The sequence below is a fragment of the Scomber japonicus genome, chromosome 10 (assembly GCF_027409825.1).
Source record: "Scomber japonicus isolate fScoJap1 chromosome 10, fScoJap1.pri, whole genome shotgun sequence".
NCBI classification, from domain to species: Eukaryota; Metazoa; Chordata; class Actinopteri; order Scombriformes; family Scombridae; genus Scomber; species Scomber japonicus.
The window spans coordinates 11,040,391-11,063,928 of NC_070587.1; the positions used below are offsets into that span (position 1 = coordinate 11,040,391).

Below are 23,538 nucleotides of genomic sequence, written 5' to 3' on the forward strand. Positions count from 1 at the left end.
TTTCCTTTTCTTGTTTTTGAACAATAATTTAACTCCACCCTTTTAACAGTTATGTTACTTTTGTGTAGGATCAGTTGTTTTTATCTGTAACACTGTGGTCTTTTTGTTGTATCTGTTTATTTGAGTACATCATGGGGAACCTATGCAGTGGTTTCATTCCTTCAGTAAACCTAAAGTCTGGACCCTTGGTCTAATGTAAATGTATGAATGTACGGCACACATCAATAAACCAACCACAACTCTCATTATCAGTGAACAAATGTTTAAAGTAACTGGTCATGTAGTTGTTTTTTAAAGAGTTTTTTCTGGCATAGATGCTTTTATCTGACAGTAGAGAGAGACAGGAAATAACAGGAGAGAGAGGGGTTGTGACATGCAGAAAGGTCTGCCAGCCAGGAATTGAACCAGGGGTTTCTGCATATATGGCAGGTACTCTTAACCACTTGACCACCTGCACGGCCATGTAGTTGGTGTTCTGAACCTCTAAGCTGCCTTTGTGTCCACAGCATTTTGTACAAAACTTGGCCACTTTTTTTTTTTTTTTCTGGGCCTCTGACTCCACACACAGGAAGCATTGATAATAACATGCTTGTTGGACAAGCACCTACACGCTCAGCATTAAGTGTTAATTTTGAATGTTTTGAGAGGACAATCCTCAATACCCCTTAGTTAGTGCTTTTTAACCTGGAAGTTATGACACCAAAGATTCACAAGATAAACTCGCCGATACACACACACATATATATATGGATGCTGGATAATTTGACCATTTCTGTCCTAAACTATTCAAAAGGATTAATCACTCTTTGCCTTAAATGCTCACTAACTTAGATGTAGTCTGCATATGCAATACTCATATGCAGCAATTTTGTGATGAAGGTTTCACAAATAGTGTGGGAACCTCTGCTGAAGATTATTCTATTAGAAAAACACAGCTAGTTTCAAAAACTAAAGATCATTCTTACTCTCTCAAGTGTCCTACTTAACACTCCTCATATGATGATGCAGGTAGATTACTAATGCATGCTGTCATTTCTCAGAAGTTGCACGAACTGGTTAGACTGCTGTTTTACTTCCACATTCATTAGAGCCGTGTAACAAACACTCTGGTTAATCTCTTTCTTCAAAAGAATTTTGTTTTATAGTGGTGCACTTTTGGTAACTCAAGGACAGCTGGATAAAGGTCAGTGATTATTTATCTAGGAAGCAATGTTTAATTTCTTTTTACGACTTTGTTTTGCACACAGTCTGGTCACGTGGTTTTGTTTGAGTTGTCAGCAATAATGACGGATAAACCATTGCTTTGTGCAGATTGAGAGACTCCAACGATGAAAACTTTCAGCTCTGCTGTTGCAGTCCTGTTGCTCAACACCTTCTACGCCTTTTCAGAAAGTAAGAACGAGTTTCAAATTTACTTGTCTGCTATAATAAGATTAAGACTAAATTTCCATAAGCATTAAAATATAAGGTAGCCTTTTCACCTGAGAGTTTCTGTGGATAACAGATGGCTGAAAGAGAAATGGATTAAACAAGATTAGCATTTTGTTGATAACGGTTTTTCCAACACATTTATTAATTTATTGTTTTCTATTGTATTGTGTTTCAGTTCAACATGAAGTTGTCTATTTGGTGGGCTGCTTTGAGAATGGCACAACTGAGGCACAGTATACATTTGACGCTCAGGAGGTGTTACATGTGGATTTCAAGAGAGAAGAAATTGTATACACTGTGCCCAAATTTATAGTTCTGGAACCACAGGAAATGTTTAAGAATATGCATTTGTATAGAAATGCTCTAAAAAACAGGAGAGCGTGTGAAGTAATAGTGGCATTGGAGGAGAAAGACGAGATGATACCAGATGTAAAAGGTGAGGAATATACAGTGTATGTTGTAATCATTTCAATATTTATTTCTGATGAATGAAACACCAATGACAGTTTTTATTTGTCTTTTGATCCACCAAAGACCCACCTGAGAGTGTCCTCTACCCCTCTGAGGACGTTGAGCTCGGTGTTGAAAACAGTCTCGTCTGCTTTGTGAATCATTTCTTCCCACCTGACATCAATGTCCACTGGACCAAAAATGGACATCCTGTGTTGAAGGGGGTGTCTCTGAATCAATATTATCCCAATAATGATCAAACCTTCCACCTGTTCTCAACCCTGACATTCACACCAGAGGAGGGAGACATTTACGGCTGCACAGTGGAGCACTCAGCCCTGGAGAGCCCTACAACAAGAATCTGGGGTGATTGTTTTATATTGCAAAGACACTTAAATATGAAATAATACAATGGCTTGTTGTGAAACTCTTTCTTGTGTCTGAAATAATAAATATTTTCTTACTTCCTCCACAGAACCTGACTTCAGTCATCAAAGTCTTGGACTAAATATTTACTGTGGAGTAGGCCTGACTGTGGGCTTGTTCGGGATCGCAGCTGGGGTATTTTTAATTGCCAAGGCAAAATATGGACCGTAATTTTCCTGTCTAAAAGAGATTATGCAGATTAATTTGATGATACATAAAACATATGATTTTGGAGTGCTCTATTATCCTCTTCTGTCAACTTATTGCACATTCATAAACTAAAGTGCAAATTTGTAAAATGTAAAAGCCGGTGTTCAGGTACACTTCTTCACCACGATTTAATAGGAGAATAGAAATGGATAATAAAATTAAACAATGCACCACAAAATCATGAAATACTTCTATGAGAGGTCTGAATCTGCAGCTTCTGGCATCACAATGTTGCCATTTATTCTAAAGTAAGCAAATGTGGTGTAGGAAATGTAGGAAGTTGGCTTCATTAGAATACTGTCACAGTTGACATCAGTCAGCATCAGGCGGAAATGTCAGAGACCATAAATGAAGAACTGAAACTCAAAGCAGACCCAAGCCAACATATGTATAAGGTCAGTAATCATGTGATTAATATTTTACTGACTGTTGTCAGAGGGATACCAATTAAATAAAGGACAGAGAGCTTTAAAGGTCATCAATGACGTCAAGTCTGAGTGAAGAAAATAATTGTGGAAATTCTCTAAATACCGTACCGTCCTCTTCCGCGGGGGCAGCAGCCTAATCAGGGAAGCCCAGACTTCCCTCTCCCCAGCCACTTTGTCCAGCTCTTCCTGGGGGATCCCGAGGCATTCCCTAAATATGTGAAAGCAATAAGGAGTTTTGCCTGACTCTTTGATGTTCTTTTTCTTTATTATGTGAATTATATGCTGTTGAAGTCCTGGAATTTCTACCAGCCTAGCTGAGGGTTTTTTTCCAGGACAGTAGTTTTTTTTAAGGGGGTGTTTACACATTGAATGAAAAAGAGTCAAATGTATGGAAGATCATTTCTGCCAGTAAGAGGAAAAAACTAAATAAAAGGTAGTTGTGAAAATTATTTTAAAAATTGCTCATAGTAAGTTAATTAAAAAAAAACTGATTAAGGGCGCACTCACTCTATGGCCAGTTGTTCCGTACTGTGCTGAAGCGCGAATGTCCCCCCTCGCCTGTCCCCCGCTGGCCCGCACTTCTAGGAAGTTAGTTGGGCTGCTGTTTTAACTTCCACATTTATTAAACCTGCATAACACAAATACTCTGGTTAAGCTCTTCTTTCTAATTTACTTTTTTATTTATGTGTAAAATGTACAGAAACGACTTTTGTCTTTTGAAGTATGTAACATTTGCTCAAGTAAACTTTTCTTGTTGTTTCAGTTTTTTGCTACTTTATTTGTCTCCTCTAATCAAATAATTGCAATATATCTCTGACAGGTCAATGATTATATTTATGATTTTATGATTATGTTTCATTTGTTTTTATGACTTTGTTCTGCACGTAGTCTGGTCACATTATTTTGCCTGAGCTCCTTTTTGGCAACAGCAATAATGAAATAATGACAGATAAACTATACTTAAGTTTGTTTTAATATACTTTTTATTTCTGTGTCAAATGTATGGTATGTAAGGTATGTCAAATTTACTCAAGCAAATTTGAGGTTCTTGTACTTCTAGTTTTTTTGCTACTTTATATGTCTTAAATAAATGCAATACTATAGGCCCAGCCTGCAATATTTTACTTTTATAACACTTTTCTAGTGTGACCTTGCTATATTTACTTGAATAAATGATCTGAATACATTTCCCACTACTGGAAACAGTAAAAATCCACTTTATATACTTATATACTGTAACTATTGTACGTAAAATATGAATTTAGAATTTTTTTTTGCTTTAAGGTGAGCAGTAATGCTTATAGAAATGAAATAAATCAGTAAAGATTTATCACTGTGCTGTGTGTGATTCATTGTTCTTTTAGTTTCTGCAACAAACCAATAAAGTTGACTTTAAGATTACAAGGCTTTCAATATATAAAATTAATATAAATATTTTACAAATTAATCAATTAATACGTGTATCAAACGCTAAATCATGTAATTAATTTTAATGAAATGAGACAAAAAAGAACAAAACACTTTTGTTTGGCTTATATAAAGTCTGCGAAATCTGCAGATAGTAAAGAAGAATTAAAATATAACGACAGCCATGTCCAAGTTATAAGAACCAATGTTGTCATTGCACAAACAACCGCATGTAAATGACCACAGAGTGCCACACCTACTTTAGAGGACTTATTGGAAATGACACACACACTGCTTCACTTCCTGCTTGCAGGCAGTGCCTCAACATGCCAAAATGACTGCGCTGTCATTTCTCAACATGCATTTTATCAGCTTCTTTTCACTAATGTGTCTGTTATTGTCAAGAGCAGGTAAGTAACACAAAAATGGAAGATATCATTGTTTATTTGTGTTGCTGTTCAAACTGGCAACTGTGTAATGTTGATACAAGTTACTGTGTATTAGTACAGCTTTGAAACAGAAACTGTTAACCTTCATATTCTGTAGTGTCAGAAAGGTGATAAACAGAAAGCTATTAATATATTTGTTGGCTTTGTGTTACAGACGCTCGCTATGGTCATGGTTTAGTTCGTTGCCAGTTTAGTTCAAAGGATGGCCATGATGCTGTTTACCTGGAGCAGATCTACATCAACAAGATGCTTCTAGTCCAATACAACAGCACTCGGGGAGAGTATGTCGGCTACACAAAGAAAACAAAGGATATTGCAGATGGTCTCAACAAAAATACAGATTTATTAAAACAGGAACAAAAGAATACAGAGTTATGCAAAACCAGCATTCCAATGGTAGCTGATGTCTTATTGAAATCAGGTGATTTTGGCGACTTTCAGTATTAACAAGTGCATAATAAGCATGTTTATAAAAGATAAGGTATTTCATGACAAACTTTTATGTTTGGATTATTTGTTCCAGTCGAGCCCAGCGTCAAGATGAGGTCAGTTGAGACAGCGAACAGCAAACATCCAGCCATGCTCGTCTGCAGTGCGCACAACTTTTATCCCAAACAAATCAGAGTGACGTGGCTGAGGGACGGAAAGAAGGTGACATCTGATGTGACGTCCACTGACGAGCTGTCCAATGGGAATTGGCTGTACCAGATCCACTCTTATCTAGAGTACACACCCATACCTGGAGAGAAGATCACCTGCATGGTGGAGCATGCCAGCCTCATGGAGCCCAAGTTTTATGACTGGGGTAGGTCAGTGTGCATGTGGACAGGTGGAGAGTGCAGGAGCTGTAAGGTGTGACAGCATAGATTAGTTTAACTTAAACCAGTGCAATGATTAAAATAAAAATTAAATCATCATCTTCAAACAATGGACCTCATTATGTTTTTATCATCTGTGATACATTTTAAATGACATCTTCACATACAGTAAAGCTGGTTCAATATATGCTGTATGTTAGTATAAGGAGAGGATTTCTACATCAAGGACTTTTAATAAATTAATGTATAGTGTGTTGATTTAATGTAGTGTTAATGTGATTTCAGACCCCATGCCTGAGTCAAACATCAATAAGATTTCTATTGGGACAGCAGGGCTGGTGCTGGGTCTGGTCTTTTTCAGTGCTGGGCTGGCTTGCTACATGAGGAACACTAAGAGAGGTGAGAGATTAAGTCAAATTAACATTTAAAAAAATGGCTGAAATTAATTCTGCCCAAATGATAGACACTTAAAAACAGTTTCTGACTGTGTCTTTCTATTTTGTTATTTATAATTACTACTGGTGTGAAAATGGACTAAATTAACCAAAAAAATAACAAGGTTCTTCGGGCCTCCAATGCTGGCAGCTAATGCAAAAGTGTGGTGAAAAAACAGCTAAATATATCTGCAATCTGCATGTTTTAAGACGTTGAAGACTTTGAAGACACAAGCAGTCACAAATTGTTTTGATGCCATTTTACATTTGATGTTAGCACCTGAAAAATGTTATTACATGCCATGACTGCAAGCAACTCATGGACGTCCCTGTATACTGTAAATGCGTTCCTGTTATAGAAGATGTATCGTTTCATTGACCTTTAAATCATATTTCCACATCTTAATCAAAGCCTCTGAGACAACTTAACAGTGTAGTTGTTAACGCTTCAACATCAAATAATTGTCAGCTACATATGACTCATCTTTCTTCCTTTTTATTCTAGGACGAGTGCAGGTACCAACAAGTTGAGACACTATTTTACCAGTGGAGGAGTGCATTGGATCAGTATATGAATGCATCACTTTTATTTGTAGTCTGAAGTCTGTAGATTGTTCATAAGTTTTGTAAATTTTGTAAGGGAGGTATAAGTTCAGTTCACTAATTCCTTATTTTGTGCTTTTGTATGAAAAAATGTACATTTACACTACATTTACAACTTGATGGGCCTAAAAGTTCAAATCACTAAAAAATAAAAACTGACATCATAATAAAATCTCTGGTTTCTTCTGTATATCCCTACAACACACAACATGTTGTGTCCTACTTTTATCACTGCTCTCATCAACTAAACCGTAGGGCATTTAGGCCCTCAGTGTGGTCTTACAGGTAAGGGGGATGCGACACAAACACATAAACAATGGAGGACATGGAGGCAGTGGTGTACTTGCTGCTGTATGTGGCTTTCTGTCACACACAAAGCAAGAAAATTGAGCCGTATGGCTGTAACACTGTTGTTGGTATTTAAAAATGCCGGGTTTGAATCTTGTGTGGGACGGTCAAGTCGAGCCGAGTTGAGTCGAGTCATGCTGGAACTTTGTAGTGGAAAAGCACCAATATATTTATGTGTTAATTTGTTATGTTTTGTTTTACAAAGTGAGAAAACTTTATTAATTAAACAATGGTATTGGATCAGTATCGAGACTGAAAAAGTCAGATTGCTACATCCCTATACTGGACCATGATTGGCTTCCAAACTATTTTTGATGTCACAAATCATGCTCGTAGGCCCACCACTTAAAATTGAATTTATATTGGACATAGAGAAACTTTCCACTTTAAGCAGATGAATATGAAAACAGCCTTTTCAAACTCTGCACAGTGAAGCTCAAACATCCAACTGTAGGGACAATAAGAAAAAACAAACTTTTGAGTGCAGACGAGTACCTTCCAGCACTGCCTGCAAGTCAGCACTGAGGGAACACACACACATACATTGACTCGCCTTGTGTGCGCATGCGCTGTCCGGAATAATGAGCCGCTTTGGGTTTTATTTCATCTTCATCTTCTTATTAATTAAAAGCCCGAGTTTGATCCTCTTCTTTTGTTTCGCCATTTACGTTTACATTCATTACCGGACGCGTTAATAAGAGAAATAAATCCAGACTGAATAAATGGAGGGAAAAAGATGACAGACTGTGATCTATTAAGACTGCATCCTGTAGGCTATCTCAGCGTGTTTTGGTGCTCCAGTTTTTACAAACACGTCACGGAGTCGCTTGTCCTTATCACTGGCGTCAGATCGCGGTGATGGACTGTGCTGTTCCCGTCCCGGAGGTCGGCCCTAACCCGTCACCAAAGTGGATAGAGCAGCTACGTTAGCGAGCAGCGATAAGACGTCTGATAAGAGTAATTTATAAACAGAAACAAGCACAGAAAGATGCAGAAAGACATCATCCTGCATCTAGAGGGAAGGAGTCGACAAAAACAGCTGGTAAGATTGGAAATTAAGATTTAAGATTTACTGTGAGCTATTTCTCTAAATTGGAGGTGAAGGAGCCTTTAACATCTTTAAATGTGTGGATGAGACTTCTTAAAACTTCTCATTTCTACTCTTATCGTTCCCCCTATAATCTGTCCCTCTATAATCTGCTCCATATGAAAGTTGTACTTCATTGTAATATTCATTTGGTTTGTTCTCACTTTTATGTTTATATTATTTCTGAAATATCTGAAATTCTAACATGTTTTAGGTGGCGGCTTTAAATTTGTGTTTTCTGCCTCTCCCTGCACTGTATATTATCTTTCACTATCTGTCTTTTTTTTGTGTAAATTTTAACTTGTGCAAACTCAACTAAACTACACTAAACTAAACTACTAAAATCCCATACGTCAGTGCATTTGTGAGGTACTTGTACTTTACTTGTTTATTTTAATCTTAAACTACTTTATACCTCTACTCCACTACATTTCACCTTTAAATCTACACTGACAGATACAGCAGACCACATTTAATTGAAGCTTGTGAAGCACAGTTTCAGGAGCGGGAACACACCCCAATTACACCCCTTCAGGTTCCAAGGGGGTCCTCGATGCCCGGGTGCAAATCTTGTTAATAAATTCAAACGTATCTCATTGGTGGTGTTGTCCTTGCTCGTGAAAATCTATAATAAGCATTTAAAATGTAAATTAAATCCATCAACAGCACAAAGTATTGTTCAGTACAGTATGAATACCTAGAATGAACTCCACCGCCATCAATTACACTACAATGCTGTTTACATGCACCAGTAATCATTCACTTTTAGTATATTTTACAACATGACAGGACATTTTGCCTTGATAGTCGACATTTTTACTTTTATACTGATTATTTTTGCACCATTGAGCAAATTGAGCAATTTTTGTATTTTTTCGTTTACCATAAATAACTCCTTACTGCTGCTACTTAACCTAGATATTAAATTTGGTACAAAGGTATTCATTATATATATTTTTGTGTTCATTAGAGTTTTATTATCTTTCTTCTCCTCAGTTTCCTTCTGACGACACCTGACAGAGGCGGTGGTGACCCTGCCTGTGTGCATCCTGTGCTCATCTCTGCAGACTGTTTCTACCGATGGGTGTCTCGCTGTCCGTCTGGCTGTACAGCAGATCAGCTGACAGCCCTCCTTCCTCTCCATCAGCGTTCTGTTCACGGGCTGTCCCGGCATCCTCTCGCCTCATGGTCATTCTGAACTCCTCCCCAGTTTCTCTTGGAGACAGTCGCTCACACTGGAGCTCAGCCCACCGCTCCCCTCATCTCCCGCTCTCTGCCTGCAAACATGAAGTGACACGTTCACCTGTTGAGCGGAGCAGCGATGGGGTGAGGGCAGAGAAGGGGGTGAAGAGTGGGCTTCACGTCTGGGAGGTGGTGTGGAGCCCTGATCACAGAGGAAGTCACGCCGTCGTGGGTATTTCCAGGCAGAACTGTCCTCTGCAGGCCTCGGGGTACAAGGTGCTGGTGGGCGAAGACTCGCAGTCCTGGGGCTGGGAACTTAAAACCAATCAGCTTTGGCACGATGGACAGAGTCTAGGACTGTACCCTGGAAAGAGGTGCTGCACTGAGACTATAGAAGATTATGGATCTTTAACTTCATCACATATCCTGACAGACACAAAGGGGGCAAAGACACCTCTACTCATCCCTGAACGTGTTCTGCTGGTCCTGGACGCTGACGCAGGGACTCTGGGATTTGTTGTGGATAGCAGCTTCCTGGGCGTAGCTTTTAAAGACCTTCCACGTGGGGTGGAGCTGTTCCCAGCGGTGAGCTGTGTGAGAGGAGGCGCCACCATACGACTACGATACCTGAACGGCGTCACACGTGAGTGTAATATTTTTACAACAAATCGGCCTCAGTTAGAACAGCAGTGACAATGAGGATGGAAACTGTAACTTGGGTCTCATGAAAACACTTTTCTTTCTCCTTCTCAGGTGATCCTCCTGCCCTGATGGCTTTATGTGGACTCTCCATTCGTCAGGTTTTAGGGCAACAGAGGCAGAATCAAACTGACAAACTGCCTCTTCCACCTGTTCTCCAGCGATACCTGCTTTCTAGTGAATAATGTGCTCTTGATTTTCAAATATGAAATAGGATCAAAGAAGTTTTCCTATAAATTTAAAATGTTCATAGCATATTGTTATAATTTAATAATCTTTACTGTAAATGTTATCATTATCTATCTTAATTTATTGTCATATTGATTGCTATTAAGGTTTATCTTTGGGTGACACACCTACTCACATCCTTTATGTATGTTATAAAAAATGTCATGGACTGTAATGACATGAGTAAGATTTAAGAAAATAATGTTCTCGTAGTGTATACACACACACACACAGAGTATGAAACATTATGTCAAACGCTGCAATGCACCAAGAATTTGCATTTCTTTTATATTAAATATTATGTATACTGTATGACAAGTGTATTTATTATATTATTTATTGCTATATAACATAAAGTTCACTGGGGGGGAAGTTTGGATTTTGGGGGTTCTGTTGTTGTATCTGCCTGTTTCTTTATTTGTGTATAAAATAAATTATTTTTGCATTCATACTGTGACTTGACATTATCATTACTGTTTTTCCACTGCAGTTTCTACTGTAATCATGACTAACTTAATTATAATTTATAATAACACTACGATGTTTCTGGTAGTTTGCAGTTATGGAAGAAGACATTTTACACCATGAGTGAAGTTATGTGCACAGTTAGTCCCTCCAGTGTGCAGCATGCACAGTATTAATTATAACTTTTTGATACCAATAAACAATGTTTTCCTGCAGCTATGTGGTGTACTTGTATTCCTCCACTTGAGTCCTAATTATTAGGCCTACTGTAAAACTTTAGCTTGCATACTTCCTTTTATCTTCCTCCATAACAGTTCACCAGGAAACTCCACGCTTTCTTCCCTTCCAACTCTTCTTCAGTTATTCTTTTTAGTACTAAGTCTGATTGAGTCTGATTGTTCTGTGAAACTAATGATCAGTAACAGGAAGCTGTTGTCATGACAACGGGATGAGCGCGCCAAACAGCAACATTTAAAGGATAGCATAGCTTTCTGCGGACACAGGTACAAATATCTTATCACGCTCCTTTCAGTTACAAGTCGGACTTTTCCTGATACACACAACTTGTCGGCTTTACTTTAAAAAGCCCCAACCTATCATGTAAGTGTTTGCTAACTAAATTAAGGCTGGACTGTTAATTTGGCTAAAGGACGCTAGCTTAAAATAGCCGGCCTAGCTAAATGGCGGCTATCTTGAATAACTTTAGATCGCTAAGTTAGTTGAAAGTCTGCAGGTTTAGCTAGCTTGCACATTGTACCCATTTTATACAGCCAAATGACTACTACAAGCTTAATTTGACTGTTCCTATGTAGAAATAAGACTTCATGGCAGCAATAGAAAATTTGAGAAGAGATGGAGGAGGAGGGCACGTTTTTGGTCCCAATGGCCTACGGTTAAGTGGTGAAGAAGAAGAGGAGGAAGACTCACCTGAGGTAGGAATCCAGCTCAGATTTCAAATAAAACCAGCAGATGACTGGACTACAGCACTGAGATACACCGTCCTGTCTGTCTCTGTTTATTCGTAGGTTTTACTGAGTGTTTTGGTCCAGCATGGACAGCTGGGTCTTTGTTTTTATGATGGTAAAGACTCCTCTTTACACTACATGGTAGACACTCCTGACAACCATGAGCTCCGCCTGCTGGCCAGAGGTAAATAGTACACCTGCAATTAACCCAGTCTCTTTCAATTTTTAATTGCTCCAAAACTATTATCTTGTCTATAAATTGATACTTGTATTTTCCTTATAACCCTCTCTTTTTTCTCTTGTGTAGTTATCCAGGAGGTGTGTCCCCATGTGATTGTTACTAGTGCAAAGCAGGAGCGCTGCATGACCAACTTCCTGCAACAATTGGGTGAGCCCTGGGAAAAATGCACCAGAAGAGTTAGTTCTTTTTTTGTTGTTGACGTGGTGAGAGACAAGACGTTTCTGGGTCAAGGGAATGATATGCGATTAGAGAAGCTTGACACTGCAGCCAGCGAGTGTGATAAGGGAGAAGAGTGATGTAATACGCAGCCTTTACTGAACACACTGACTCAGTGCTATCATCTTAAATCAGTACTTTAATGAGAACTCTCTCTCTCTCTCTCTCTCTTTCTCTTTCTCTGTATCCCAGGTTCAAACCCTGACTACAAACCAGAGGTGGTTACTTATCCATATGTTGACTTTGGTAAACATACACCTACTCATAAAATGCAAATGTCCTCATCAATTTCTGGGCAAGATCTCATTAAATATGCATGAATGTTGCAGGTCTGGAGGTTGGTAAGCAAAGGCTACTTGCTGCCCATCTGCCTTTCCTTCCTGCCTCCATTTCAGAGAAAGACAAAATGTCGTACCTCTCCTCCTGTATCTCCTTTGACTCACCCCTGATGGTGAGTCAGCTGTCTACAGTACATACCACTCATTCCTCAGTCCATCTATCTTCAAGAGCTGATCATGAATGATCAATTTCTTGGTTTTGTGTGTGTGTGTGTGTGTGTGTGTGTGTGTGTGTGTGTGTGTGTGGTGGGTAGCTGAGGGCAGTGGGTGCACTGCTAAAATGTCTGGACAGGAGGAGAGTGGGAGTAGAGCTGGAAGACAGCAGTGTTGGAGTTCCTGTTCTACAGTTTCACGCCTACACACTGTAAGACACACATAAATGTAGTAACATACACACAGACACACACACACACAGGGCTGTGATTACACATTTTTCATAATGAGGACCATGAAAGAGTTTTTTCAATGACTTTTTATTTCACTGTATTTAGCTACATGCGTCTAGTCTGTCAAGCACGCCGTAGTGAATCATGAGTATTCATATATTTACTGCATTACATTTTATTCCTTATATACTTTCATTGTTCTCTGTTTCTCTGAAATATGCATTGTGTTTCTCCCTAATATAGTAGAGGTGTGGTGTGTATTGATCAAGACACGTACAGGTAAGAGTGTTCAAACACAGTCTCTATTACATTAATGACCTTTGTCCAATTCAAATGTATGTCCCTGAAAGCTGAAACTGATCTTCTAAACTAAAACTTCTACAATGCAGTTGTTTAATACACATTTCTACTAATATATGTAAAATGATGAGTTGTTAGTTAATTCTGTGATATATTTTATTTTTATTTTATTTTTGTTGTATTTTTAAAATTATTTTGCATAAAATTATGAATTATTATGTATAAAATACATTATTAAAATCAGATTTATTAAAGACACAAAGAGTAGCTGAGAGATCATTATGGATTGTGTATTTGTTTCAGTGTGCTGCAGATATTCAAATCAGAACTTCACCCATCAGTGTACAAGCTGCACTCAGGTGAAAAAGAAGGACTTAGTCTTTATGGTACGCTGCTCAGACTGTTGTCTTTCAGGATTTTATCTCTTCTCTGCCCAGTGTGATGCTGTTTACACTAACTTTCTGTCATTATTGTGTTACAGGAATACTGAACCGCTGCAGGTGCAAGTTTGGCTCCAAACTGCTTCGGTGAGAAATGTCTTGCTAGAGTTGAATCACACGGCAACAAAATAATAAAGGGGCTTTAATGTAATCAAAAGACAGCTGTTTAAGACCAGTTAACAGATCAGTTAAACTTAACTGATGTATTTACTGCCATGCTGTATCATTGCTGTGCAAAATGTGTGTATTTGGTATGAGGAACTGATACTATTAGTCAGATACCTGTACCATTAGTAATGCTACAGTACCACCACCACTACTACTACTGTTGCTATGAGTAATTCTAATAGCAAGTTTATAACTTATTTAAAAACAGGATAGACAATAATGAAAATAATACATAATAATAAATATAACAATGATCATAACTAACTGGTTAAAAATGATCATATAAACTTTATAAATGTACATGTATTATTAAGAACATTAGAAACAAACACTATCAAAGCAACAAAAATGACATTTTTGTCTCATATTGACACACAAACTGCTGTTTTGCGATTTAAGCAGAGGATTTACTGCTGCTTGTATCTATGGCAACAAGATAAATGTGTCAGCTTTTCCAACATAATGCATCATCTGTCTTGGTACTGTAACTAATGATATTATGGTGATTATAATTCCATGCTATAATTATTGTGGGAATGTACATTTGGATAAATCTGACATGTTTTTATTAATTTAATTATCATTTTGCATGCACACAATATACTGTCAGAGACTAGAAGATGACATGTATGCTTGTTTGTACCATTCATTGTCTTAGACAGTGGTTTCTGCGGCCAACACTGGACCTGGCCGTGTTACAAAGGAGACAGGAAGTGATACGTTTCTTCACATCACCTCGAAACTCAGACTCCCTGAACACTCTGCAGTCCTCGCTACGCAACATCAGAAACATCCCAGTAACAACTATGACCAATGACTTTTCTTTCTTCTACATCTTTGACCATTTACTACAATGCTTACTGTGATTTTCTTTGTCCGTGTGTGTGTGTGTGTGTGTGTGTGTGTGTGTGTGTGTGTGTGTGTGTGTGTGTGTATAGACTCTTCTCCGCAGGATGTCTCTCTCTCACACCAAAGTTACTGACTGGCAGAGTCTCTACAAGGTTGGACCAACACTATTACTACATCCATGTGTAGCTTTGTTAAGTGCGCACAAAGAGGTTTTATAGTGTGTGTGTGTGTGTGTGCGTTTCAGACAGTGTACAGTGCAGTGTGTATTCGAGACACGGTGCGTCACCTGTCTCAGTCCATTCAGCTCTTTCGTGACATCAGTGAAGGGTTCTCTGATGACCTCCACTACATCGCCTCTCTTATCAGCCGCATTGTGAGACACTCACATTAATACACAGCCACGAATCTGACAAATATGGCTGGCTTTTATTGACTCACTCAACACTACACCATGTTAAGTGTTAATGAGTTTAGCTCCTTCTCTGAATGTAGGTGGACTTTGAAACCAGCATAGCCGAGAGACGCTTCACCATCAAACCAAATGTGGATCCTGCCATTGATGAGAGTAAGTGCCACCATACTGGATGTAAAACTAATTAAATAATCTCTGTTTGAATTGCAGAAATAATAATATAATATACATAAAAAGCCTGATCAGAGGTCTCACATCTGTGTTTATGTTGTGAACCTTTTTATATGGTAGTCGATTGAAAGTCTTAACTGCGCTCTTTCTCTCTGTCTGTCAGAGAAGAGGAGGATGATGGGGTTGTCCGACTTCCTGACAGACGTTGCCAGGAAAGAGCTGGAGCACCTGGATGCTCGCATCCCCTCCTGCTGTGTCATCTACATCCCTCTGGTCTGAGATTTATCGCTACAAAAGCCCTGGAGGATACATTTTTATTAAAGCATTTGTTGCACATGGACTATATTATTGGCAGAATTCATGTTATCTGATGGTAATTGTTTATTTATCTGACTCTCCCTACAGATTGGATTCCTGCTCTCTGTCCCTCGGCTGCCCAGTATGGTGGAGAAAGAGGATTTTGAGATAGAAGGGCTTGATTTTATGGTCTGTGATTAATCTTAACGCCTTTTCATTATGTTAGTTTGTGTGAAAACATACTAAAAGTTCAAACACTTATGTATATCTGTGTATGTGTGTGGGAGCCAGTTCCTGTCCGAGGATCGTCTGCACTACCGCAGCCAGAGAACCAAGGAGCTGGACGACCTCTTAGGGGACTTGCACTGTGACATTAGAGGTATTACTTTTTCAATAACACAAAACATTTACATGATAAATATGTGTCTGACCTTTTTTAACCAAAACAATCATTATAATTTGTCAAGATATTTTCCTGATAGTGAACTTCCTGTTTCTCAGACATGGAGACAGCGGTCATGACTCAGTTACAGAATGCAATCCTGGAGAGGAGCGCCTCCCTCTACAAGGTGCACTTTCATATGAGCATAAATTAAGTGTTTAAAACATGTCCCAAGTCCCACTCTAACAATATAATTGAAAGTAGTATTGCCAGTGTGTGTAAGTGGATTTTGTTATGATTAGCTGTCAGTTTTTCTTTTAGTTGTGTTCATTATGATTATGAAACAAGTCCTGATCCCATTACAATCTCTTTTCCAGTGCTGTGATAACTCTCTCATGACAGATGGATATGCTGCAATTGCAAATTTAATTGTGGTTTTTGAGTGCAGGGAGAGCAGTAAGGTCAGATGATGAATTATTGTGTTTACAATGTTGCTGTGATGGGAATAGTCTAATTATTTGGCAGATTGCAACTTTGCAATTAAATTAATGGAAAAGAAAAAAATTGTTTTTACAGTATTAAAAAAGAATTGAAACCTTTGTTATCCATGTGTATGCTCCAAATGCTCATATTTGCACAAAAATATAGTTAGAACAGCTTCTGTTCCAATTCACAGGCACGGCCCCCTTGAGTTCTGGGAACTGTGGTGTGTTGCTCTTTCATTAGTCAAACAATCTGTTCAGGACGTTCAGTTTGTTTAATGTGTGTTTTATGTAGATTCTGGATCTCACTGCTGAGTTAGACTGTCTGATGGCTATGAGCAGCGCCTCCCAGGAGTACGGCTACACCTCACCCAGACTAGCCAGCCACAGGAAGATAACAATCACACAGGGCAGGTAAACACACTTTATGTCAAACAATATATTTGTGGTATTTTATAGAAGAGTGCAGTACAAGATTGCTACATTCGATTTTTGGGGATGGTTTTTTTAGACATCCGCTGTTAGAGCTGTGCTCTCCGGTGTTTGTGGCCAACTCTTTCCAGAGCTCTGAGATGCAAGGCAGAGTGAAGGTGATCACTGGACCCAACTCATCTGGAAAGAGTATCTACCTGAAACAGGTATGATTGGATACACTGCTTCTGCTCTCGTATCCTAGTGATACTTCTTTTGTTTGCTACACTCAGCAATAAGCTGTACTTAGGCATGTTGTTACAATAACACTAAAATAGAGCTTTATGAAACAAAAGATGACTAAACAACTGGATGGAAATAATTGCAGACTGTCTTCAACATTCTTCAGCACCACTAGTTACACTACAGATACACATTTCAGAATCTACAAGATGATGTTTTAAGGTTAACATCTTGTCATGATGCACAGGTCTCTCCCTACCAAATAAGATAATATTAAAATGTGTGTTTGTCTTTTCAGACTGTTTTCCTTTATTAATTGGTAGAGGGAAACTACAATTTACAACTTCATCAGAAAACACAATCAGAACAATAAATTAAAAGATAGCAAAAACCTCAGTGTCAGTATATGAAATTATTTTCTCAATGCGTAATATTTAAAGGTAGAATATGTAGAATGAGCAGAACAACGCCATCTAATGTCTCGAGATCGTAGTCGCAACAACCAAAAAGTAATTCCAGCAGTCGGGTTGCCAGGTCCGGTGCTGGATTTTATTTTAGCTCTAACTCTGTAAATATACCACTTTATCCACATGTCTAACCTTTTTAGGTGAGAAAGTAGCCCTTTAGATCAACAATGTGACGCTAATTTGTCCAAATAACATCTGCTTAAAGTTTTGTTCCTGCGAATTCGGAGCCACTCAAGTTAGCCGTAGCGAGTAACGCACTTCCGGTCATTTTCACAAAATAAAACACCCGTTGCCTTTTATTATTAAGAAAACCATAACGATAGAGTTGGTGCTTTTATTTTGAAAACAGGAAGCGAACATACCCTCGCTGTAACTGACTTGAAACCACCGAGGTACATTACATTGTAACACGCCAGTGGGAGTAGCAGCAATGTCTCTGCATGTACTGCCTAATCCTAAGCACCGATTGGCTTGTGTGTGGTGTCTTCAGAAGCAGAAGAGGCTCACGGTCGTAAACATCTAGTCACGTGTAGTCTGAGATGGACGCGCAGGTCAGGAAATGACGTAAACGGACCGTATATGGTTTGTTATTTGTGTTATTACATTACGTGTTGGACTAAATACATGGACATATTGAGGAAAATATTTCGGTTTTATGGAAACGGATTTCATATTTCACAAGAATGGATACTTGGCGAGCTGTACATAAAGTCCTGTGTCATAAGATGATCGTTGTGGATAAAGGGAAGACTTTGAAGGTATGTAGGCATTATAGCTTTTCTCACTTAGCTGAGTGGCTAGCCAAGCTAATCGCTAATACTATTACGGCTGTGAGCAACCATATTAGTCGTGAGTGGTCTTGAATGAATCAGAACAATCTAAGCTTTCCAACAATGTACGGCATGAGTATATATGTTTAAGGGTTGGTGTTTAAAACATTCAGAAGAACGTGTGGCTACCTCCTAACATCCGTCCCGTCCCGTGAAGGGAACAGCGTGCGTTAAGAGGTTAATGATCAAATATCAAAATCCGAATAGCGTCAGAAAGTCAACCCACTCTCCACATTTCCATTGCTACCGTTTTGATACTTCATGGTACACAAACAAATAGCATCTCATATGAAAGCTAAGACCCTGGCGAGTTCAACAGTACCACTATTATTGCGCTAAAAACTCAGTGAACCAGCAGCCAAAGAATACAAAGGTAAACAACCACTTATTTACAGCGACTAACAGATATTCTGTCTTACCTTCGAAGTTTTGTGATGAAAAGTTGTACTTGAGAGCAAAAAACGCTGGTTTTAGTAAGTCCAACACGGCCGTGTTTGTTTACAACTCCATTTCACCCAGTGCCAGCCTACAGTAGCTGCGCCGGAACAACAGACAACCCTGGCAACCCGCAATTCCGGCCGCTAAATGGCTGGTACAATGTACACAGAACGTGTCAGAACGTCATTGTCGAACCCGTCAAAAAATTTTAAAAATATTAATTCAGACTGAATTTTTTTTTTTATGGAAAAGCAATACTTTCATTCTGTACCCCTCAAAACGCCCTGTGGCTGTATTATTTTTTTTAAAATATAGCTTTTAATAAATATTCTACATATTCAACCTTTAATAATCCTGCAATCTTTTTGAGTTGTCTGATGACATGAACATTTTGATGCATGTCAATCTTCCCTATTTCTGTCATCCTGCTTAGTGATTCAAAAAAACAGGTTGCTTTTTTCCAACCCTGACTTGTAACCGAAACTTTTTTGGCAGGTGGGTCTGATTATTTTTATGGCTTTGATTGGCTCCGACGTGCCGGCAAAGGAGGCAGAGATCGGTGTGGTGGATGGCATCTTCACCCGCATGCAGAGCAGAGAGTCGGTGTCTGTGGGCCTCAGCACCTTCATGATAGACCTCAACCAGGTTTATGCACACAAGCTCCTGTGTGTGTTTGTGTGTCAGTGTGTGGGTGTGGAAATAAAAAAAAATGAACTTCCAACACTACTGTCCTCCAGCTCCACTCCCACTCTCCACCTGTCAAGACATTTTTTTAAAAGCATTTACTGCCTACAGCCATCTCACACATACACACACACACAACACAGGTTTGTGCACCTATCCTTATTAGGGCATTGACATCCTTTCATTAACTCTAACCTTAACCAAAATCAATTCATGCCTAACCCTAACCTTAACTTAACGTCAACTCACACCGTATCCCTAACCTGAACCAGGACTTCAGAAAAGGTCCCTAAGAGGTAACAAAAATGTGTGTGTGTGCACACAATCAGACACACACACACACACACACACACACACACACAATAAAACAACAAAGTGCATTATAACTGTTTATCTCTCTATTCTCCAGATGGCCAAGGCTCTCAACAGCAGTACTGGCAACTCATTAATTCTCATCGATGAATTTGGAAAAGGAACTAACACTGTAAGGAGAAGCTTTGTGAATTAAATCCATCATTGTTATGCAAACACATAAAAAGGACAAGCAGTTTCATTAATGTGAAGCACCTGAAACCAAACCCAGACAATATTAGCTGCCACATGAACAGACCTTCAGTTCAACCCAACATGTCCCACCTATCGGCAAGAAAATAGCAACAGCAGCAGCACCTTAGGACAGCAAATATACAAATGTTTTGTACAATTTTTGGAGCACTGGCTACAGAGTTTGGAGAGGGAAGGACAGAATCCAAACCAGATTTTATGTGAAGAAAATACTAGAATAAAAAAAATGTCAAAAAGGAATATAAAACATAAATTCATTTACAAAATAATTTTAAGCTTACATTTGGTATTTTACTGACATAACATCAACAGCATTTCTGTTATATTTGAGTATTTATGTTAATATCTGCTGGGGGCTTGTGTGACACATTCTCTTTGGTGGTACAAGATTAAAATAAAAACATAAGAATAACAGCTAAAATGCAGCTAAGTCATTACCTGCAAGTATTGTATTAAAAATGGCATCAGGCATTGCCTTCTTTGCCTGTAGGAGGCAACATAAACATATCTGCCTCTGCAGATCTAAACTGCTGCTGCTGTAGTGGCGCAGGGGTGGTGGGAACAGCTCTCCTTTGTGGAGGATCTGTAGCCTACTAAACATGAATGAGTGAGTTTGTAAGTTACAAAGCAGTTCTGTTGAAGTGCTTTCTTTCTGAGGTGTATCTTCCAAATGTATCTGTCTATTTAAAAAAGTAAAGTAAAAGATACCAAATATTGAGTATTTACATTCTTGTATGCATGTTCATAATAAAGATTATTATTTTTCTATTGCAAGACAATACATTGTCATTGGTGAAGATGAAGTAACATTATAATCAAGAAGATCACAGATTTTGATGGCATATGATCATTAGTGTTTGTGACATATTGTTTTCTCAACAAGTAAAAGGGGACATCTGGCGGGCAGACAGAGGGCAGGAATGTTCAGTTAATTGGTTAATTCATGGCAGCAACTCAAGCGATCGAGGGTTTGAGTAAACAGCTTAACCTGAATTAAGATCTTTATCCCATCACAACTTCATCCTTGAAAAACAGTCAACAGTATGATGTTTATTCCTCAGGTCGATGGGCTCTCCCTGCTGGCTGCATCGATCTCTCATTGGCTGATAAAAGCTCCTGCAGATGTCCCTCATGTCCTCCTGGCTACTAATTTCCACAGTTTGCTGCAGCTAGGCCTGCTTCCCTCCTCTGGCCTACTGTCTCTGCTGGTAGTGAGAGATACTCTATCTGAAGTTGCACAATGATTAAACATAGCCTGAAGCACTTGTGTGAATGCAAGATGAAGTTATATGACGGAAAACTAATGTGGTGCAGAGCTTTGTTGACACAGCAAACTTCCAAATACCCAATTAGCTAATGAGGCTCCACTTCAGATCTGTTTTACCTCATTAGAAGTATGTGAATGTGATTTTTGTGTGTATGTGGTTGCATATTTGTGTGTGTGTGTGTGTGTGTGTGTGTGTGTAGACTCTAGAGACAGCAGTGGATGCGGATGAGTTGGTGTTTCTGTACCAACTGAAGGAAGGGATCTGCCAGTCTAGCTATGCTGCCAACATCGCTACCCTGGCAGGTCTGCCAACCAGCCTTGTACAGAGAGGAGTGGAGGTAACACACACACACACACACACACACATATATTTACTTAGGTCACTTTTGGGGACATTACATTGACTTGTATTCATTTCCTGGAGGCTAACCCTAACCATCACCACTACTTTCCTAATCCTAACCTTAACCTAACCCTAACCCTTTTTCTAATTTGGGACATGGACATTGTGTCCCCAGTTGCAAGCTGTCTCCAATTAACTGATCTTTAGCCTGAAATGTGTCCCTGAAAGTACCCTATGACAGACACGTTTACTTAGGTCACTTTTGATGGCATTACATAAATGGACATTCATTACCTGGAGACACCCTAACTTTACCCATTTTTTTCCCTGAATTTTGTCCCAAAGGGTAGCCAATGGCAGACACACACACACACACACACACAGCATACTCACATAAGCTAACTGTGTGTTTGTTCAGGTGTCTGAACTCTACAGGACAGGAAGACCCATCAAACGTATTGACAAAGCATCATCAGATGAGCAGGCTAACAGGTTTGTTTGAGTCAGACTGACAGACAAAGCAAATCCTCAGTATAGAGCCGTTTGGTAAACATGTCCGTGTGCCTGACAGGTGCAGGTCCCTGGTGGAGAAGTTCTTGAGCCTGGACCTGGAGGACAAAGATTTGGACCTGCAGCGCTTCATGAAAGAGGACCTTCTGCCCTCTGCTGGGGAGCTGCTCAATCACAGCTGATTTGTTTTTTTCTTTTGCTGCAGCTGCCAACATATTTCTACAGCTCTGTGGTCAGTGTGTGCAGTCACTCCTTAAAGTTTCATCTGAGTTTGGGGGAAAAAAAGACTACTGAAGGAGCAGACATTCTTTTATGGATAAACATACTGAAACACAAAAACATTTTGTGTTTCTTACAAAGGTTAAAATTGTTGCATAGAAACTACCAGCTCATGTTTCATTGAATTTTATTATTTACAAAATATTAAATGTTATACAAAACTGTTCGACTCTTTAGTAAGATTAAGTCTAATCTAAGACAAATGTAATAACCTTTAATGCAATCATCATCTAAATGATGTTTTTAAGTTAGAACTCAAACAAAATGTACAAAACTCCAGTAAAGATTTTTCTTTACTTTTTGGTTGTAGCCCTTTCAGCATCATTTTATGCAGTCTTTTTCCTTTGGTTTTTTGTTTCAAACATGTAACAAATAATAAGGAAAGAAAACAAGAAAAATCAATTAAATGAAAAGTAAACATACAGCAATAGATATACACACTTACAGTATATGGTCATACCCATTTTATATACTTGAATAATGAACTTCATGTCTACCATACAGTATATCCACATAGATAACTATCTTAATGTTTATCACATAGAAATTAAATATTGATTTCAGCTTGAATCATATATAACTTTATTAATTACCTAAATATTTATCATATTTACACATATAATCATTGTCCAGCTGGTTTCAACACTCAGAGAAAAACAACAATAAAAGCAACAACATCACTGAGCGCCACAGTGCCTGAGAAAAACAAGGCTCCTTCCTCATCGCTGTACCTTTACAAAATTAGTTTTTTGTACATCTTCTTGAATTGATTTATATTTGTACTTTGCTTAAGTTCTTTATCTAAACCAGTCCACAAACTCACCCCGCAAACTGAAATACACATACTCTTCAGAGTGGTACAATGTTTTTTAAATTAACCCCCCTCTGTCTAATAACATTTTTTGTATGTTGCCAGGAAGTAAATTATTTCTTGCTTTGTACATTATTTGTGCAGTTAAATTCTACCAGACCCATGACCTTCAAAGCATGTGTCTTTAAAAACAGCATGTTAGTGTGTTCACGAAAGCATTTGCTACATCATTTACTATCCTCATGGCTCTTTTTTGAAGTATTCAGAATGAGTGTACAGTATGGTGCTTTTGTACATGTTAATCTTCCACACACTAAAGCAGATACAGTAAACACTTTTTTATGATAAATGTTTATTGAGATAATGCAAAACAAAACTG

The 23,538-nt window shown here is 38.6% G+C and overlaps 4 protein-coding genes across 4 annotated transcripts; all 4 read left to right on the forward strand.

Annotated features, from left to right (window-relative positions):
• Nucleotides 1–1,148: 1,148 nt before the first annotated feature.
• On the forward strand, nucleotides 1,149–2,787 carry LOC128367123 (H-2 class II histocompatibility antigen, A-U alpha chain-like). The gene is made up of 5 exons (XM_053327938.1): nucleotides 1,149–1,183; nucleotides 1,312–1,392; nucleotides 1,607–1,867; nucleotides 1,966–2,247; nucleotides 2,357–2,787. The coding sequence occupies exons 2-5, from the start codon at nucleotides 1,329–1,331 to the stop codon at nucleotides 2,476–2,478; spliced, it is 729 nt and encodes a 242-aa protein (XP_053183913.1). The 5' UTR covers nucleotides 1,149–1,183; nucleotides 1,312–1,328; the 3' UTR covers nucleotides 2,479–2,787.
• A 1,899-nt stretch (nucleotides 2,788–4,686) lies between these two features.
• On the forward strand, nucleotides 4,687–6,584 carry LOC128366306 (H-2 class II histocompatibility antigen, E-S beta chain-like). Its single transcript, XM_053326988.1, has 5 exons — nucleotides 4,687–4,762; nucleotides 4,956–5,231; nucleotides 5,325–5,606; nucleotides 5,905–6,018; nucleotides 6,559–6,584. The coding sequence occupies exons 1-5, from the start codon at nucleotides 4,687–4,689 to the stop codon at nucleotides 6,582–6,584; spliced, it is 774 nt and encodes a 257-aa protein (XP_053182963.1).
• Nucleotides 6,585–9,171: 2,587 nt separating this feature from the next.
• si:ch1073-228j22.2 (SPRY domain-containing SOCS box protein 2) lies at nucleotides 9,172–10,157 on the forward strand. The gene is made up of 2 exons (XM_053326989.1): nucleotides 9,172–9,916; nucleotides 10,027–10,157. The coding sequence occupies exons 1-2, from the start codon at nucleotides 9,172–9,174 to the stop codon at nucleotides 10,155–10,157; spliced, it is 876 nt and encodes a 291-aa protein (XP_053182964.1).
• Nucleotides 10,158–11,489: 1,332 nt separating this feature from the next.
• On the forward strand, nucleotides 11,490–22,251 carry msh5 (mutS homolog 5). Its single transcript, XM_053326990.1, has 25 exons — nucleotides 11,490–11,597; nucleotides 11,691–11,814; nucleotides 11,938–12,018; nucleotides 12,280–12,333; nucleotides 12,417–12,538; nucleotides 12,680–12,789; nucleotides 13,055–13,090; nucleotides 13,415–13,497; nucleotides 13,593–13,638; nucleotides 14,378–14,516; nucleotides 14,658–14,720; nucleotides 14,813–14,941; nucleotides 15,061–15,133; nucleotides 15,315–15,424; nucleotides 15,557–15,643; nucleotides 15,740–15,827; nucleotides 15,950–16,017; nucleotides 16,608–16,726; nucleotides 16,824–16,950; nucleotides 19,197–19,346; nucleotides 19,795–19,869; nucleotides 21,011–21,157; nucleotides 21,417–21,554; nucleotides 21,978–22,051; nucleotides 22,131–22,251. The coding sequence occupies exons 1-25, from the start codon at nucleotides 11,490–11,492 to the stop codon at nucleotides 22,249–22,251; spliced, it is 2,472 nt and encodes an 823-aa protein (XP_053182965.1).
• The last annotated feature ends 1,287 nt before the right edge of the window (nucleotides 22,252–23,538 follow it).

What these genes read in the sequence shown, in the direction of transcription:
- LOC128367123 (XM_053327938.1), top strand. Translation starts at nt 1,329, where the DNA reads ATGAAAACTTTCAGCTCTGCTGTTGCAGTCCTGTTGCTCAACACCTTC. An exon ending in CTTCTACGCCTTTTCAGAAA is followed by an intron (nt 1,393 to 1,606) that starts GTAAGAACGAGT and finishes ATTGTGTTTCAG; the next exon opens with TTCAACATGAAGTTGTCTAT. An exon ending in GATGATACCAGATGTAAAAG is followed by an intron (nt 1,868 to 1,965) that starts GTGAGGAATATA and finishes GATCCACCAAAG; the next exon opens with ACCCACCTGAGAGTGTCCTC.
- LOC128366306 (XM_053326988.1), top strand. Translation starts at nt 4,687, where the DNA reads ATGACTGCGCTGTCATTTCTCAACATGCATTTTATCAGCTTCTTTTCA. An exon ending in ATTGAAATCAGGTGATTTTG is followed by an intron (nt 5,232 to 5,324) that starts GCGACTTTCAGT and finishes TATTTGTTCCAG; the next exon opens with TCGAGCCCAGCGTCAAGATG. An exon ending in CATGAGGAACACTAAGAGAG is followed by an intron (nt 6,019 to 6,558) that starts GTGAGAGATTAA and finishes TTTTTATTCTAG; the next exon opens with GACGAGTGCAGGTACCAACA.
- si:ch1073-228j22.2 (XM_053326989.1), top strand. Translation starts at nt 9,172, where the DNA reads ATGGGTGTCTCGCTGTCCGTCTGGCTGTACAGCAGATCAGCTGACAGC. An exon ending in ATACCTGAACGGCGTCACAC is followed by an intron (nt 9,917 to 10,026) that starts GTGAGTGTAATA and finishes TCTCCTTCTCAG; the next exon opens with GTGATCCTCCTGCCCTGATG.
- msh5 (XM_053326990.1), top strand. Translation starts at nt 11,490, where the DNA reads ATGGCAGCAATAGAAAATTTGAGAAGAGATGGAGGAGGAGGGCACGTT. An exon ending in GCAACATCAGAAACATCCCA is followed by an intron (nt 14,517 to 14,657) that starts GTAACAACTATG and finishes GTGTGTGTATAG; the next exon opens with ACTCTTCTCCGCAGGATGTC. An exon ending in TTGTACAGAGAGGAGTGGAG is followed by an intron (nt 21,555 to 21,977) that starts GTAACACACACA and finishes GTGTTTGTTCAG; the next exon opens with GTGTCTGAACTCTACAGGAC.